The 17,782-nt window shown below is 34.4% G+C and overlaps 2 protein-coding genes across 2 annotated transcripts; one reads left to right on the top strand and one right to left on the bottom strand.

The window, feature by feature from the left end:
* Positions 1-493: 493 nt before the first annotated feature.
* Positions 494-1,766, top strand: LOC116181869. Its single transcript, XM_031502314.1, has 2 exons — positions 494-551; positions 657-1,766. The coding sequence occupies exons 1-2, from the start codon at positions 530-532 to the stop codon at positions 1,697-1,699; spliced, it is 1,065 nt and encodes a 354-aa protein (XP_031358174.1). The 5' UTR covers positions 494-529; the 3' UTR covers positions 1,700-1,766.
* A 14,440-nt stretch (positions 1,767-16,206) lies between these two features.
* On the bottom strand, positions 16,207-17,515 carry LOC116181868. Its single transcript, XM_031502312.1, has 2 exons — positions 16,564-17,515; positions 16,207-16,517 (listed from the first exon to the last, which is right to left on the bottom strand). The coding sequence occupies exons 1-2, from the start codon at positions 17,000-17,002 to the stop codon at positions 16,252-16,254; spliced, it is 705 nt and encodes a 234-aa protein (XP_031358172.1). The 5' UTR covers positions 17,003-17,515; the 3' UTR covers positions 16,207-16,251.
* Between the last annotated feature and the right edge of the window lie 267 nt (positions 17,516-17,782).

The raw sequence follows: 17,782 nt of genomic DNA, 5'->3' as shown, positions 1-17,782 counted from the left end.
TTAAATCGGAATTTGGAAAAGCTGTATCTCCAGGCAAATTAAGGGTTTGTGTGGTCAATTTTTTATATAAAGCAGAAGCTTGAAATGTACCACCATCGCTCTGTTTGCCATAACCGCCAACGTCAATATTGATAAACTTGTAGTTTGCATCAACAAGTGCTTGAAGTACAATTGAAAAGAAACCTTTATAATTAAAATACATTGATCCAGAATTATTTGGGCAATGCATACGGATGTGTTTACCGTCTAGCGCTCCAACACAGTTGGGAAAGTTCCAAATTTCGTAGAAGTCTATTGCTATTTTTCTAAAATCTTCTTGAGATGGAACAGGCATGAATTTCATATAAAGAGATCCAAATGTGTTCTGAAATTTCCGAAACAATATTTGCTACTGTAGTTTTACCCATTCGAAATGAGAAAGCTAAGCTTCTAAATGAAATACCAGTGGAGAAATATCTGAAAGAAAAAAATATATATATATGTACAGGGTGTTTTTATTTTATGTGATATAAAAGCTTGTCGTGGGAATATGTTTTTCTTTACAAGTAATTGTAAGTAGAAATGTATCTATTTTTACAAGATTTTTTATAAAAGAAATTTTAACAGAACAACTGAAGGTTAATACTAATAACATATTTTTTTTTTTCTCTTTTCAGTTACGCTTGCAAAATCACACTGGAAACGACTCAGGGAAACTTTTAAAAAGAAACTGCTAGAAATGCCATCGAAGCGTTCAGGGGATGGAGTTGAAGACGATGACAGTGAACATTCGGATTGGCCATATTTTCAGTCACTCCTTTTTTTAAAAGATCAATGTTTACCTAGGCAATCTACAGGAAATTTTGATACAATTGAAACTGAGACTTTTGAAGAAACTGAGGTGGACCACGTAGCAAACAGCACAGACGAATTTACCAGCGAGGTAGAATCACAGCCTACCACACCCCATTCGGCACAAATTTCTCGCTCATCGACTCCACTTTCACCTTCGGCTACTGCATTACCCAAAAAGATGAAAACCCAAAAAGTAGGAAAAATAACTGATACAATCGGGGAAGGTTTATTAAAGGCAGAACAAGAAAAAATTGCTTACTTAAAAAAAAGGGAGGAAAATCGGTTCAAAAAGGAAATGGATGAAGACGAATCATTTTTTAACAGTTTACTTCCGTATGTAAGAGTATTCAACCCTAGGCAAAAAATAAAGTTTCGCATAGCAGTTATGAAATTACTGGAGGAAGAAATTCCTGGACCATCCAATAGGCCACATTCTTCGCAAAGTTTCACTCCTGTTCAGCATCATGTTTATGAAAATTCTCAACGGAGCATTCAGTTATTAAGCAATGAGGTTCCTCCTGGACCCTCATTTACGTCACATACTTTGCCACGATCTAATCCTGTTCGTCGTGTTCAGGAAAAGTCTCAACAGAAGATTCAGTTATTAAACATTGATGTTTCTTCTGTACCATCACCTACGACACCTACTTTATTGACACTGCAACCTCGGTATTTACATGAAAACTCTGAACAGAACATGCAGTTATCGAACAACGAAATTTCTGGACATACTTGGCATACCTCTACTTCTACTCAGTCCTATCATGATAGTTCCGAACGAAACATCATTCCCGATAATCATCACCAACGTGACATCTCGTCCCAGCAACCCTTTTCTACCAATAACGCAAATTGGGATCAATAGAAATACAAAGGTGGAAAGGAAAAATGTATAAATAATATGAAGTTAAATATAATGTTTAAAGTTTTTGCTAATAGCAATGTTATTACTAATAAAACATTTTATAAAACTTACCGCAGTGTTAGCATTAACCTTTCTTCAACTGCTATTGGTTGAGCGCATGACAGTTCTTCCAAGATAGGTTTACTTTATTCTCTATTTTACTTAATACATAATCAAATGTCTTAATATTCATTCGCATGTACTCGAAAAAACGTCGACCATCTTTTCTTAAATCCTTGTAAAGGTGATGGAATTCTCCAAAGTAACTTCGTTTTTTATTTAGAGGGTGTACTGACATCCTTGGTTTATTTTTAATTAAATACCACTTTGTTAAGTTAGAATCTAATAAAATATCATCCTCATCTGACGATGATGAGGCCATGTTTAAAAGTAAAAACAAATTACTACGGAAAACGTACTGTGCGCTGTGCGCCAACGTGGACACTTGTCGGCAATGCTCTGTGCGAGGCAGAGGCGATACTATGGTATAGGCTTAGTGCGGTGCGCCGTTGTGGCCGCACCCTAATGGAACAATCCATTACCGCATTACAGAAGAACACGTCAGATGCACCAACAGCAGTATTATAGGGTTAACCGAATTTAAACAAAGGTTTCCGTTCACAAGGGAAGATGACTTACTGGCTTTTGATGAGGAATTAAAAGATGTGGAATTTTTCAATAAAATGGTATTAGGTATAAAATTTTCGTTACATTATTTTGTAAATTTTTACCTTTATTTATAGGTTGTGACATTATGTGGCCTGGGCGGAACGGATGTTCCAAATGTCACAATCAACATCATACGTAGCTTAATTAGCAATAGACTTGCTAATGTCTATTCGTTATTAGGAAAAAAAAAGAAAAAACCATTTAAAAAATTAAACGTTTTCAACTTAATTGTGGAAACGGTTAGGAAACAAAGGCCAGGAGCCACCGAAGCAGAAATTGGGGCAATTATAGGAAGCTGGTTGCCCCAGTCTTGTTTACGATTAACAAGAGAACTTGCGTGAGTAGTAATTTTTGCTTCGCTAATTTGATTTTAAATCTAGTTTTAGGAGCGTATCTTTCTCGTATGTAACTTATTTTATCAAGTTGACTTATGGCCGTTTGCACGACTCACAAATTTAAGCTGAACTTAGCTGAAGCGTAGCTTAAAATCCATGACAACTATTGTCGCAATAATCATTGCCATGGATTTTAAGTTACGCTAAGTTAAGCTCTTAAATTTTTGCAATGTGAATAACTACCTAATTTTTTGTAATGTGTTCCCAAAAATTATTTGAAAATAAAGAAAGCTGATTATATTGCTTGTTGCAGGAAGGAAAATCAACCATAAAGTGGGAGGTGCAAATGAAATATATATGTATAAGTACATATTAATATCTATTGTAAGGTTCAAATAAAACATAAATATTAGACGTATTTTACAATGTAACGTAAATCTTTGGCATTTTATTCTATTACCTGTTAGTTTGAAATTTAATCTGATCCACCAATTGCTCGTGAAGCGCTGCGACGGTTGGTTTTGTAAGACGAAATCTGATGAAGAATTCGTCGTCGTTATATTCGTCGGTCGAACAATGTTATATGTTGCCTGAATCGTTTTCGCGCTCTCGTCTTTTGCAAAAACCCTTCTAACATTTCATCATCACTATCACTATTTACATTTAAATGTCTCAATAACGCCATTTAGTGGTCGATTCGATTCGAAACGATTAAAAATCGATTAACTGACAGAAATGCGTTCGATGACAACAATTATTCTGATTGAATATTGCCGGTGTCTCATTGGCTACGATCTGTTGGCTCAGAGATAGCAGGCACTTTTGGTGACGGCTAAGCTATCTGACGGCTATCTCGACAACCGCTGGCTAGCTCAGTATTGTAATACGCTACTTTTTGTTTAGCTGAGAGTTAGCCGTAGCTCTTACAGCTAACCCTACTTCGTAATACCGGCCGTAGATGTCGCTATTGTCAATACAATTCGGTAAAAGATGTAAGATAGAACCTTATTATACTAAAACATAAAATGTGAGAAAAAATGTAGTTAGAACCTTGTCATTCTAAGTGCACGAAATATGTGTCAAAAGGAAGCGAAAATTAGAAAAAAAAAGAGACAACGGCACGCGGTGTTCCCAAGCGGTCACCCATCCAAGTACTGACCAAGCCCGACGTTGCTTAACTTCGGTGATCGGACGAGAACCGGTGTTTTCAATCGATCCAATCGATTGTTACGTTGTAATTAAATGCAGCTCGATAGGGATTAAAGGGGACATTTCTGCTCGTCAGTTGGACTTACTCGTATATACCGGGTGGTGCACGGTAAGTAGGGACAGGGATTTAACATGGGAAATTAGTTTTATGCAATATCCTGCCCTCCTGTACATTTTACAGAAAAAACTGTAGAGTTTAAAGTTGTTCAGAATTAAAAGATGCATACAAAACTGTTTTTACATGTTTTATTATTAAGCTTTTGGTATATCCGCAAATTTAAAAATGTTTCACCATTTCTGTTATTAGTAGCAATAGACATGACTTTTGTTTTATGAATTGCCATTAATAACAGAAATGTTGAAATTTATTTTTAAATTTCCGGGTATATCAAAAACTTAATAAAACATGTCAAAACAGTTTTATGCACCTTTTAATTCTGAACAACTTTAAACTCTACAGTTTTTTCTGTAAAATGTACAGGAGGGCAGAATATTGCATAAAACTATAATTTCCCATGTTAAATCCCTATGTTCCTACTTACCGTGCACCATCCGGTATGTTTGACTTGTAGGATTAGGAATTCTGCGACCTAAGTTGGTACCATGTTGGTACGTCTAATTAGTAGCATCTACAAAAAACTAAAATTCAACTGAAAATAGAAATTAACTACCTTGTGTTTCTGTATAACTATGTCCACGTGTTTAGTCTATCAACACTTACCAAAAATGGATATTAGGTATATCAAACTTTTAATATAAAAGGCGTGATTGCGATGAAATAACATCCACATTTATCAAAAAACTCACTGAAATCTGGATAAACTTTCCGATCGAATTGACAGCACACAAATTAATTTTTTGACGGATATATGCCGATCCAGGAGCGTGGCAAGGTAAAATTGCGCCTAGTGCAAAGTTTGTCCGAAGCGCCTTTTTTAATAATAATAATGTGGTCTTTGCATATTTTTTATTATAAATAATACTGCACTTCTTAAATATATAAATACAGATTTTGCATACTTTTTATTTAAAAAAATGTTTGACTAAATGTTTATTTAAAATTTACTTTAGCAAATTCGTCGATCACTTTTTTGTAATTGATATTGCAACATAATTCGTTTTCAATAGAAATCATTGCGAAGTCATTTAAACGCAGTTGAGTCATGACTGATCGAAGAAAAGTTTTAATCAATTTTAACTTTGAGAAACTGCGTTCCCGGTAGCAACAGAAACAGGTAATGTCAACAAAATTCGCAACGCAATTACAACATTTGGGAACACAGATTCGTAGCCATTGGTTGAAATATAATTTAGTGCTTCTAATTGATCCTCGAGCCTGTACGCTGTACGGCTGTTGCTGTGGCTTTTATTTATTTCTCTTATTCACTATACTTATTTTACAATTATTATATTACTTATTTACGATCAATCCTGACTCAAGTGCACTTAAAATTGCAAAATAAAAACTTTGTAAAATACTTTTGTATAATTTTTATTTTAAAAAATCTTAGGACTTTTTGGCGCCTAGGGCACTTGCCCGGTGGCCCTACTGTATGCCACGGCCCTGTGCCGATCGATGTAGCTGATAAAACAATTGCCGCCGCACCGTCAAACGCGCGATGTTTAAATAGTCGTTAAGTTTTCTCTAATTTTCCAATTTTCTGCGCGATTTTCTTAGTTTTTCTTGCCGTAAGAACCTTCTACACAGTGTTAGAAAACTTAAAAAAAAAAGATGAATGAAATCGGTAAAGTCGTTCTAAAGTTATTGCGTGACCAGAAAAAACAGGGGTTCATTTTTATATATAGAGATTATTTTATCAAAAATTCGGAAATAATTTCAATTACCAAAATCACGCTAAGGCATGTTTTGTAAGCCAAAAAGGTAATTGGATTTATTGCCGAATTTTGGATAAAATAAGGAGAAATTTGATGAGAAAAAAAATCTTCTTGCGATTGGTGTCATTATAAACCTTCTAAGTTAACATGGGGACCAATGATCTACAAAAAAACCTTTTTCTCATGTTAATTGCCTATGTTCGTTTTTGAAATACTCACCCGGCTTTACAGATTTTTATTTTATGTCCGTGTGTATAGTAATTTAGAGGTACTTTCAGCAGAGCAGTGCAGGAGCTGCGCTCGGAAAGTGGTACCTTCCAGCGTGTCTACCGAGACCTTAGCAACATCACCCGATCGGTAGACCAATTTTTTTTGGTTTCTTATGACATCAATTTTTCCAACAAAAATTTCATCTTTGTAGAAATAAGTTCAATCTAATAATTTTTTATGCATCTTGCGGGGGTGGTAGACTTGTGATGGCAACGCTTCCAGCGCGGTAGACTATTACCATACTTCATTTTTAGGTATAATTAATTACTGTAAGTTTCATCCTTGTAGAAATGAGTCATGTACATCTGATTTATTAACATGTTCAGAGCATTGTTGCAAACTTAGGCAACACCGCCGACGCGGTAGACAACGGTTTTGTTTACTTGTACTATCAAAACAATAAAATGGCAGAATATCAGCTTTAAGGAAATGAGTGCACAAAAAATGTCGCTGCCCAGGCCCGGATTGGGCCGACGGGTAATCGGGCAAAACCCGATGGGCCGTTTTGGCCGGGTTCGGGTTGTACAAACATCAAACATTTAAATTTAAAAGTTTTACAAAATTCAAACCGAATATATCGACTCCATCCCTGTATGGATTACTTTTCCTGGCATTTTCCCTTTTAAATTTAGAAATACAGAGACAGAGTTATTATGATGACGCAGTATACGAACATTTTTACGATGACTGACCCGTGGGCCGTGACTGCGCGCGCACTAAGCAGGCAGAGTCATACTCACGCTCACCTACAGTATTCGTGCGTGTTGGTTTATCGGTATTCGGTGTGTAGTTAGCAGTTACGCTTTGGCCGCGCAGGAAAATGAGCAAACTTGTAAAAGGTGGTGCTGAAAAACAACGAGATAGAAAAAAGACAAAGAGGGATAATGAAGCGGCACAGTGTCATAATATCGGAGATATGATTAAAAGTATTGGTGTGAAGGTACACTGAGAAAAGGGTATATTTCGTTATATACTACAAAAGTGTAGCAAAAATATTGTAGTGAAATCAACTCGAAATATGGTAATGTTTCACAGCCAATTGTAAGATTTTATTAACGACTTGTTATGAAAATTACTGTTAATTTGTTGTTAAGCATTGTAGCAAAAATCGCTATTTCAGTTTCGTGGCATTAACTATTTGTTGTGATATTACATTTAATTTACTACAAGCCATAGCAAATGTTAGTACATAGAGTTATATAAGTACTACACTTTATATTACAGTTTGCAATTTTTCGTGGCAAATTGCAACATTTTTATTGATTTATTTGGTAATTGGTTGTTTATTATTGCATCAAAAATCACCACTGCAGTTTTAATAAAATTGACTATCTGTTGTGATACTACGATGTACGATCCATATAACAACTATAATATATTGGTGAAATTTACTAAAAATTGTAAAATGACTACTACATTTTATAGTATTACTAGCGCCTTTCTGCAATCACGTGGCGGTCACATGCAAATTCCAAGAATGCGTATGAGACAATTTTATTTAATCATTTCACTGTGTGCCATATTATATACTGCAGCGTGCGTGTTGCGCAATTTTGCGTTATAAATTGTGATTGTGGTTTCGTCGTTCACTAATTTAAGGTAAGTTTTGATTTTATTATAGTAAATCCTAAAAGCAAAATTGTGGATACTTTGGTTAATACAGTCCTTGTTGAAACAATGATTAAATTGTGGTAGTACCTGTGTTCAACTTAAGAAAATCTAGAATCAAGTGCGTTAAGGTGATCCATTATTTTGCTTTCTGCGTTGCAAATATCATACGCGTTGTAACTGTAAATTGCGTCACTGTTATGAAATCATATTCTATTGTAATTTGTATAAGTCAAATATAAGCACTTTGCAAAAACCACACCGCAATATTAATGAAAAATAAAAATCTTTGACATACTGAAGCAGGTACCTATATATAGACGTGTAAACAAAGATCTTTTTAGGGATAGACAAGAAAATGGATGAGTTTGTTAGGTCCAAGCTGGAGGAGTGGAAACTTTTGGATGACCTCCATGAAAGTTTTAACGGTAAGGAAAAACCGAAACCGCTTCAACATCATTAAACCAATACCTTGCTCCATGTCTTACATTAATTACCCACCTGAACTTGAATAGGTAATAATTACCATCAAAATTTGGTTTAGATTCGCTATAGGGTGAATCGCCCAGTTCTCGGCCACTTAACTGAATTTTCACCTTAAACCGACGTTTAAAAATTGCAGAATGATTGAAATCCAATTTTGATTATTTTATTGGATAGCACGTAGTTTACTTAATTAAATTTAATCATTCAAAAATGTCAAATCTATTTAAGTTTTTTTTTGTTAATAAAATCCTAAAAAATGTCCTTATTGCCAGTTCTCGGTCACTTGATTATTTTCTCGGCCAAGACTATGCCAGTTCTCGGCATGGGTGGCCGATAAATCCCATTTTTCGGCCGTGTTGTTTAAGCATTAAAATAAAAGGAGAAATGAATGGAAAATGGGTGCCTAGGTACAGATAATCAAAAAAATTAATTTTATTGCAGTCAGTAGTAGATTCTAATCAAAATATTTAAGTAGATAAATAAAACAAAAATATTCCAAGTTGCCTATTTTAATATAAGTAACTAATAAAAAAACCTTAAAAATAAACATAAATAGATATCCTTAAAAAGAGGAGTAAATAATTTGTACTCATTAAAACTTATTTGCAGGAACTACACAAGAAATCTCTAGTTGAAGCTTCATTGTATGATAAATTAGATAACTCAGTACAAGCTAAATGAAACCACTTAGGGCATGCATCGCATCCCAGGTTTTTTAAAGAATCATCTTCTGTGTCACTTACCAATTCATCTTCGCAAAGAGAACACATCAATTTTAATTTCTTTGCTGCATTTTTTTTTGACTGTTTTATATCTTTTTTTGCATTTTTTTTATTCTGTTTTTCCAGTCTTTCATCTTTTTTCTTCTGCTGAGCTTCCTGTTTATTTAGTCTTCCTTTCTCTTGCTTTTCAATATGTTTTCGCCAAGCGTTGGACGGATAGCACTTGGCAATTTCTCTTTTTTTTTATTTTCTGAACCTTTTTTTATAGGTTCAGGAAATCTTAGATGACGAGAAAATGGGGTTAACACGAAATCAGGTAAAAAGCACATAAAACCAATATAAGTTAAAGGTAATGGCCGAAAAAAGGCCAAGATACCTTTTCTCGGCCGCTCTTTTAAACATTTTTATTTCCCGCGCTTTTTTAGATAGTCCGGCCGAAAACTGGCTATTTTGTGGTACTAACTGTCCTAAGTATGCCAGAGAAAAGGATACGAATTATTATGAACCAGTAAGACAAAAAAAGATAAACAATATCATGCTCTACGACCTGTTCTCGGCCACCCTGGCCGAGAAGTGGATTGAGCGTTTTGGTTAAGCCAGTTTACCGGCCACCCCATAAAATAATTAGTACTTATGAATTATCATTATTTTCTTAAATATAATAGTACATCGACATATTATTTATCTAAAATTTAATAACACTTACCTTTATAATCAGTATATTACACAAAATAATCACTATTCCCTTATGAGATGTACCCTAGCAAATCTGCAGTAAACAGCCGCAGGCACGCACGTTTCACAAGAGCCAACTTTTAACTGCCATTTTTTATGGTGACATGTGCTTAAAAAAATGGCGTGATCCGTAAAGTGGTGGGGAAAGGAGTGTTGAGTAGGATCTGTAAAAATCGCGGATCGAAACAAAAGTTTGTACTAATTTATTCCCTAATTCTCCTAAAGTGGCCGAGAACGGGTGGTGGCCGGCTAACTGGGCGATTCACCCTATTCGAGATGTGTAATAAAATATTTTAAGTACCTACCTAAGGAAAACAAGAAACTTCAGGAGGTGTTTAGTTTACGAGCCCTGTCTCAGTGAAGTTGGCCCAACTATCAAAACTAAGATTTTTTATGAATTTTCACATATTAGCGAAAACGTATTAAAAACTAAAATGTATTTCTGATAACATTCGGTTTTATTTAATATTAGCCTAAGATACTCAGACAGAGGCAGCTTTACCACGAGCCATTTTTAATTGTTAACAACAACACTAATGCATTGAAAGGTGATTTAAACGTCAAAATCGACTCCTTAGCAACGCAAAATCATTTATTTTACAAAGCCTACTTTTATTTTATCGAAGCGCATAAACGGACCATTCAACTAAGTTGTTTCCATCACGTATTTTGCAATACACAAATCATTTTGCAAAGAAAAAAATTTCGAAATTAAAACGCTTTAAAAATAGCTGCGTCGGTTTTGTTATCTTTCCATAAACATTTATAGAAACCAAAAATAGTATATTTGAAATAAAATTTTAGTTAGCCCTTAAATAAATTCTGAAATATCATGTTTTGGGGAGTTGGGCCAACTTCACTGAGACAGGGCTCGTAGAATGATAATTTAAGGTTTTAAACAAATTATGTACAAAATTTCGAATAATCATTTGGGTAAAAATCTTATTCCATAAGAGTATAAAGGGTGGTCCCATGGCCACTCGTCCATTATTTTTTCGTGGTAACGGGTGGCGCTGAAATCAGACAAACTAAGTTTAATTTTGAGAATGTTTATGTTTATTTTACTAACTGCAATTTTAAAAAATCCATAAAACATTATAGGAAAACATATTCTAAAAACCTTAATCTACTCAGCTCATAGTAATAAATAATATTGATTGTTACAAAAAAATTTAATTTATTAAGATATCAATTTACTGCAATTAGTCTGTAGTTACAGTGCCACTTTTTAGCACGACAAAAAATGTTTCGAATAAATTCTTTCTACTTTGAGATATGAAGACATCGAAAAAAATTTTCGCCATTTAAAAATACAAAGATGCCCTGTCATATGAAGTGGAGATTGGGCGATCCGATTTTTGGGTCATTAGATAGTGAACAATAATATTAGTAAAATTTCTGGGCGATTTGTTAAACATTTTCTGTTGGTGGTGATATGGAACACCCTGTATATACTGTGTGTTAACGTGCTGTATCGATGGTGAGCAACTATGGACATTGAGGGTGTCATCATTTATGTTATGCAGAAAATTTAAAAAATTTGGGACGTGCCAGGGCAGTCCGCTCACCATCATTCAAATGGAATGTTATTATTTGTGAAGGCTGAACCATATTTCCTGTCCAGTATTTAATCAAATGTGCCTGATGCATATAGCAATTATGCATGTATATTGTATAGGATGTTCCAAATTGGACACTTTTTTATGGAAAACATTTTATCTTATAAAATAATTATAAAAAAGGAAATTCTGTTTGAGCCAGTGAATTTCTCTTTAAAATTCAGTTCCCAGACACATTTTCTATAAGAATACAATTTGGACCACCCAGTACCGCGTGTCCTTTTTTGGTTGAGACTACAGTGTACTTTAACCGCTTTTAAAGATAAAGGTCACGTATACTGCAAGTTTCTATCTTTAAAGACAGATGAATACACTGCAAACTTAACCAAAGCAGGACATCCCAAGTAACATTGTCCCACGAAATCGTAACGGCTAAGGTGACGCCTTCAAACTCTCTTAAAATTTCGTGTGTTTGAGTATATTTAAAATCTGTAGCTGCAGCAGTTGCAAAACCGCTTAAAATTTGAGTTATTGAAGACGTCACGATTTGACGTTAAGAAAACGTCACGTTTTCGTGTTATTTTCGGTAAATAAATTGTTAGCGATGGAAAAAGCGTTGCGTCTAGTACACTGTACTATGGAACGCCGTTTTACTTTTTAATGGCAACCGTATTTAAGAATTTAGAAGAATGAATTATGAACAAATAAAAATATCTTAGAGATATTTTTAATTAATTACAAATATCTTAGATATTTTTAATTGCACTTTTTGCTTCAAGGTTATTTAAATTATCTCTGAGATATTTTTAATTCGTGTATACATAAACGGGAAAAAATATAATTTCGGTTTTATCGATATCTTAGAGATATTTTTAAATAATTAAAAATATCTCATAGATATTTTAAATTCAAATAAGGAAGAAACCTCATTAACTTAGAGATATTTTTAAATTGTGTATTTATCAATACCTTAGATATTCAAATATATATAGACTCAATTAAAAACGGTACAAATGAAATGATCAGTATTTCCATTTTATATTTTATTCCATTATTTTTTTCAAATGGTCATTATTGTAATATATGGTCGGTGAAAATAATAAACGGTCAGTAAGATTAAAAATTGCCTATTAACTTAATAAATGGTAGACGAAAGTAATAAACGGGCAGTAAGATACAAAATAGTCAGTTAAATTAATAAATGGTCATTGAAAATAATAAATGGGCGGTAAGGTTTTAAAAAACAATCAGTTGAATTAATAAATGGTCGGTGAAATTAATAAACGGTTAGTAAGAGAAAAAATAGTTAATTAAATAAATAAATGATCAGTAAAATATGAAACGTTGTATAAAAATAATAATCGGCCAGTACAAATTAATAAACCCTCTGTTAACTAATAAATGGTCATATTTATTTCATGTAAGTAAACACAAAACAAAAACATATGAAGAAAAATACAACGTAATAGAGAAAAACGCTATGCCGTTAAGTAATGATGAAGTACGAGTAGATCGTGGTGATAATCTGAAAATAATTATCCTGAACCATATACACTAATTACGTGCAAAATACCTACCCTATTGTACAAGGAGTGCCTGCTTTGCTTTGGATGGTCGGCCACGTAGCCTTTTAGCTCCAATGGGGACAGATTTGGCTTCAGCGGGTGGTGTTGTGTATTTCATTCTTATTGCAACACCCACTACATGCTTACAAATTAATTTTTTGAAAAATCCTGGGCAATTGCAAGTGCCTTCAATCCATTTGTTTGAATCATTCGGAAGAGTAGCAGTCCAAATGTTGAACGCGGCCGTTTTAAATTCTTCAAAAGTGGAAAAACTCACATTTCGAGTTTCCTCTAGATCTAAATCTAGATCTGTGACTTCATTACTTTGGCCAGCAGGAATGAAATAAACATAGCCTTCGGATATACGATGTGAGACAATCTTCTTTTTTTCACAAACCCACTGAGAAGCTTTGGTCCACTAACCTAAGTTTAGCGTAGGAACTGCATGTACTGTTTTTGCATTTGCAGTGTACTGAAGAGACCAGGTATTTATGTATTCCTTGAGAACCACTACGAACAGAGATAAAGGCAATCTCTCGCGCAAAGTGTTCTCATCTTTAATTACTCTGTTGAAAGATTCCAAGGCGTTATTTGTAGACGGAACCAACTTTGAAACGCCTTCAAACCAGTTTGGATTACTGTCTAACCATTCGTGTTGGAAATATTCTATAAATTGTTGTTGTTCGCCCTCCCATTTTGCAATAAACTGATGAGACGCCTTCTCAAAAACATGCTTACTATTGCTCAGTTGCAATAAGTCAATATCTTTTAATATTTCATTACGTTTCTCCTTCGGATGCACAACCTGTTCGGCTTTCTTTTGGACACATTTTTTCATATGTGCCCAACACATTATGATAGTAACATCCGATCCAAATACATTTATGAAGGCATTCTGGATGCTTTTAGCGGCATCACAAACGAGGTATTTTGGGCAAATTGACTTTTGAAATATATCCTGGTCGGCAGATTTTATTGCTTTAAACAAAAATACAAACTCTTCGGTTTGTTCTTTGCTGCAAACCGCTAGTCCAAAAATATGAATATTCGGTCTCGATCTGTAGTTCCCAATAATAATACAGGGAAACCTTGCCACACCAATGTATATGTCGCATCAGCATGTATGTGGTGAGCGTCACAGGACAATTTCGACAAGTTTTTAGTGGAAACAAAAAATCGAAAGAACAGCTGTTCTTCATATCCCACTTGGTAGGAAACAACAAACGCCGCATCAACATCATCAGGAACTTTTGCATTTTCTAAACAAAAATTTTCCAACTCGCCAAGACTCATAACATTGGATCCATATTTTACTTTTCTTAATGAAGACAAGTAATTATTGAGCTGAGTCTTACTTGGTAATGCAATTTGCTTTTTAATTAATATATCAAGAACCTTTTTTGGTTTTATTTTTGAATCAAAATTAAAGAGAGACTTGATTTCCTCTTTTACCTCATTGGATATTTTACTTTTTACTCTTGTAACAATTACATTACACGTATGGGCTAGTTGAGATCGGTATAAATGGACCTCACTTGTAGTAGAAGGATAATGCAGGTACACACCTGCAGCGCATTGCTCCCCTCTTTTTTTTACTTTGTTACATCGAAAAATTTCACTTACATTTCCTTCTGTGTCCACATTTTTATAAGTAAAACTCCACACCTGCTCCATCTGAACTGCAGCTACTGCAGACGCCTTATTCTCGAACACTTTTTCCATTTCCCATTGCTTGTCTACCTTCTTCCTCCTTTTCGTGATCGCCTCTTCACTTTCACTTTCGGAACTTGTTTCATAGTCTGGTACATCTTCCATATCGTACCGTTCCAGTCGCAAGGAAACCTACAGCACGAATCACTTAATATTTTTACTTCTCTGAAACTATAATAATATCGCGCCGAGCGCCTATAAAGCGTTACATCTGGTGCGTTCGGTTTCGAGCGCGGATCGATTTTTTTGCTCTAAATCGTTCGGAAACTACCTCTAGGATCAGATGCGCATCGTTCGATAACTAGATCTAGAGCAGAAAGATCGCGCTCCGTTTGCTCCGATATTTTTGAGCGAGCTCACGTATTTCAAACAGCTGATTGAAGGAAGTAGGGTTAGAATAAGTTATTTTGTTTTGAACGTACGTGGTATGAATCGCGAGCTCCTTCCTTTTTTAATTAATTTCTCGAACGAAATTTTTTTTAATGATGAATCTGATGACGAAGAAAATGGGGAAAAGCTACATACAATCCCAAAGGTTCCAAATTTCGTGGAAGAAATTGTTCCTCGATTTCAATCATATTATTTCAAGCAAAACTTTCGATTGCTGCCTGCTACATTTGACAAGTTATTGGGGTACTTACATCGAGTAAGATTATCAGAACACAAACGCATTGATGGTCATCCTGAACTAAATTTAGATAAACAATTACTAATTACCATTTGGTACTTAGCGAATATGGAAAGCTTCAGGTAAGTACAGGTAAAAAATATTGTGTATTGAGGAATAACATTTTGACTAGGTCAGTGGCTTCAAGATTCAATGTAAGTAAATCGACATGTTGGGATGTCCTGCAAAGAACTGCACATAGATTATTAGAGGTGAATAGATTGTATGGTATTATACGATGGCCTTATGAAAATGAAGCTCTAGAAACGATGAGAACTTTCCAAAGAAGCATCTCTATACCAGGTGATACTCGTATTGTTCTACTCGAGATGTTTTTGCAATATTTTCTTATGATGTAGGTATCATTGGTTGTATTGATGGATGCCATGTGAAAATAATAGCTCCAAAAGACCATCCCAATTCATACGTCAATCGTAAAAAATTCCACTCCGTTTTACTACAAGGCGTTTGTAATGAAAAAAAATTATTCATCGACATATATGCAGGGGAGCCGGGGTCACTTCATGACTACAATCTATTTCTGAAGTCAGATTTGGCTGAACTTATCAGAACGCAATCAGTGACCTTTTACAATAATGGTCATTTAATAGGTGACCTTGCCTATAAATTATCAACCAATATGCTAATCGGTTTTAAAAATTTTGGTAATATAAACAGACGAGAAATAAATTTTAATAAGAAATTAAACAGTTGCAGAGTGGAAATCGAAAATGCATTTGCATTACTTAAAGGCCGCTTTAGAAGGTTGAAATTTATAGAAACCGTAAGGTTAGATTTTATTTCATTATTTATTGTCACTGCAGCAATTTTGCACAATGTATGTCTTTTAAGTAATGACCTACCTGACGATATAGTTGACCTTAATGAAGAAATTAGGGAAGTACAGAGGAATGATGTAAATGAAATGGTTGCTAATGAAGGTGTAGACAATAATGCGGAGCAAAAACGAAGAAACATTTTATTAAATTTGCCTTTAGATGAATAAAAATATTGTATGCTGTTGTACTGTTTATTCTTTTTTCACCAAATAAAATATGTTAAGTTATTTAAAAAAAAAAACTAAAATTAACCCTTACTATAAAAAAATGAAAAACGTACAATTCAAAACATTTGGTTACATTTTAATTTTCTTTATCACCAACACAATTGTTGCAGTGATTTGCGTCAGTACCCAATTTGTCCACAAGTTTTTCAAATATATTTAAAAATCGGTCCTGGCGTTCCAATTTTTCTTTGTGTCTTCTTTCATAAGCGTTTTCACTTACTTTCCTTTTCAACGGTTTATTCCTATTAGATACAGGAGTACTGCACCTAGATGTAGATGGAGAAGGTGTGTTGTTCTTCGTAGTTTCATGTTGTAAGTTGGTCTCTAAGAACTCTGGCGCAACTACAAAATTATGTATAAAGACATGAAGAGGTATGCACAGAATTACCTTTCAACCCTCTGGAACTACTGCAAGTGGCTACTGCATTTATTTCAGGCTTATTAAACAAAATTTCATCCATGCATGCATAAAACTTCCAATATTTTGTATCATTTCCTGATGTGTCATTGTGCTTTTTAATGCTTTTATATTGTTTTACCAACCCTTTCCACTTAGTATCGCATTGCACTCCTGTAATTGTCATTCCGACAACTTGTGATATATGACTTCCAATTTTATTCCACACAAATTTTTTTATTCCAGAATTAAATTCTTCATTGAACTTCTGGTACAGTTCAATTAAAATTCGTGTGCTATCATCTGTCCACATTCTTCGATCTTCCATAGGTAGGTCAGCCTCATTGTTCCCATTTTCTTCAAATTCTTTTACAATCTCGACAGTTTCTACTGGATATGTTACAAACTCTTGAGCAACATTTACTAACATAGATGGATCTGAAAAATGAAATTAGGCATTACGAATAACTGATAGATGAAAATTTGGTAAAGGTGGCGAAAACGAGCTTTTCGCGTAATGGTCACTCCCTAATTGTCTAATTACCTTTGTAAATGCTCGTTAAAAATTCCTTATCCGGAAGTTGAAGCGTAATCTCTTCCCCATTATTAATTTTCAGTTTAATATCTCCCATTTTTAAATGAAGAGGTGTAATGAAAAAATAAACAAAAAGTAACCTAACCTTAAACTTTGATTACGTTTCCATACACCGCTAAATATGCAGAAAGCGTTCGTTTACTCGCAGACGAATCTGAAATATCTAAACGGATCCCGCTCCACTCCGCGAGCTCGAAACCGAACGCACCGATCAACAATCACGTTTATTTCACAAGCTGACTAAGCGCGAAAGAAGCTTATTAGCCGACCTAAAAATATTAGGTAAACCACGACTTCATTTCTTTTGTGCAGTATAAATTTCACTCTGTGAGAAACTTTTTTATTTGAGGAATCTCTACACATGTATCGCATGAATTGTAGCTGATAGTGTCCTCAAAAGTTTTTGGTGAGAAAATGTTAGTGATAGGACTGATAGGTCTTAACGTTTTCAAGTAAATTATATTGTTATATGCAGCTAGTGAGCGTCCGCGGTCCGTTAAGCAGCGCATTTGTTCGAGCTAATGGACAACGTTTGTAATTATGCATATTATATTGAAAACATAATATTACATAAGCAGAAATATTATGAAAGTCCATAAATTAATTATTATTCAC

Source organism: Photinus pyralis, unplaced genomic scaffold, assembly GCF_008802855.1.
Source record: "Photinus pyralis isolate 1611_PpyrPB1 unplaced genomic scaffold, Ppyr1.3 Ppyr1.4_unclustered_Scaffold260, whole genome shotgun sequence".
Lineage (NCBI taxonomy): Eukaryota > Metazoa > Arthropoda > Insecta > Coleoptera > Lampyridae > Photinus > Photinus pyralis.
This window is presented reverse-complemented; position numbering and strand designations above follow the sequence as displayed.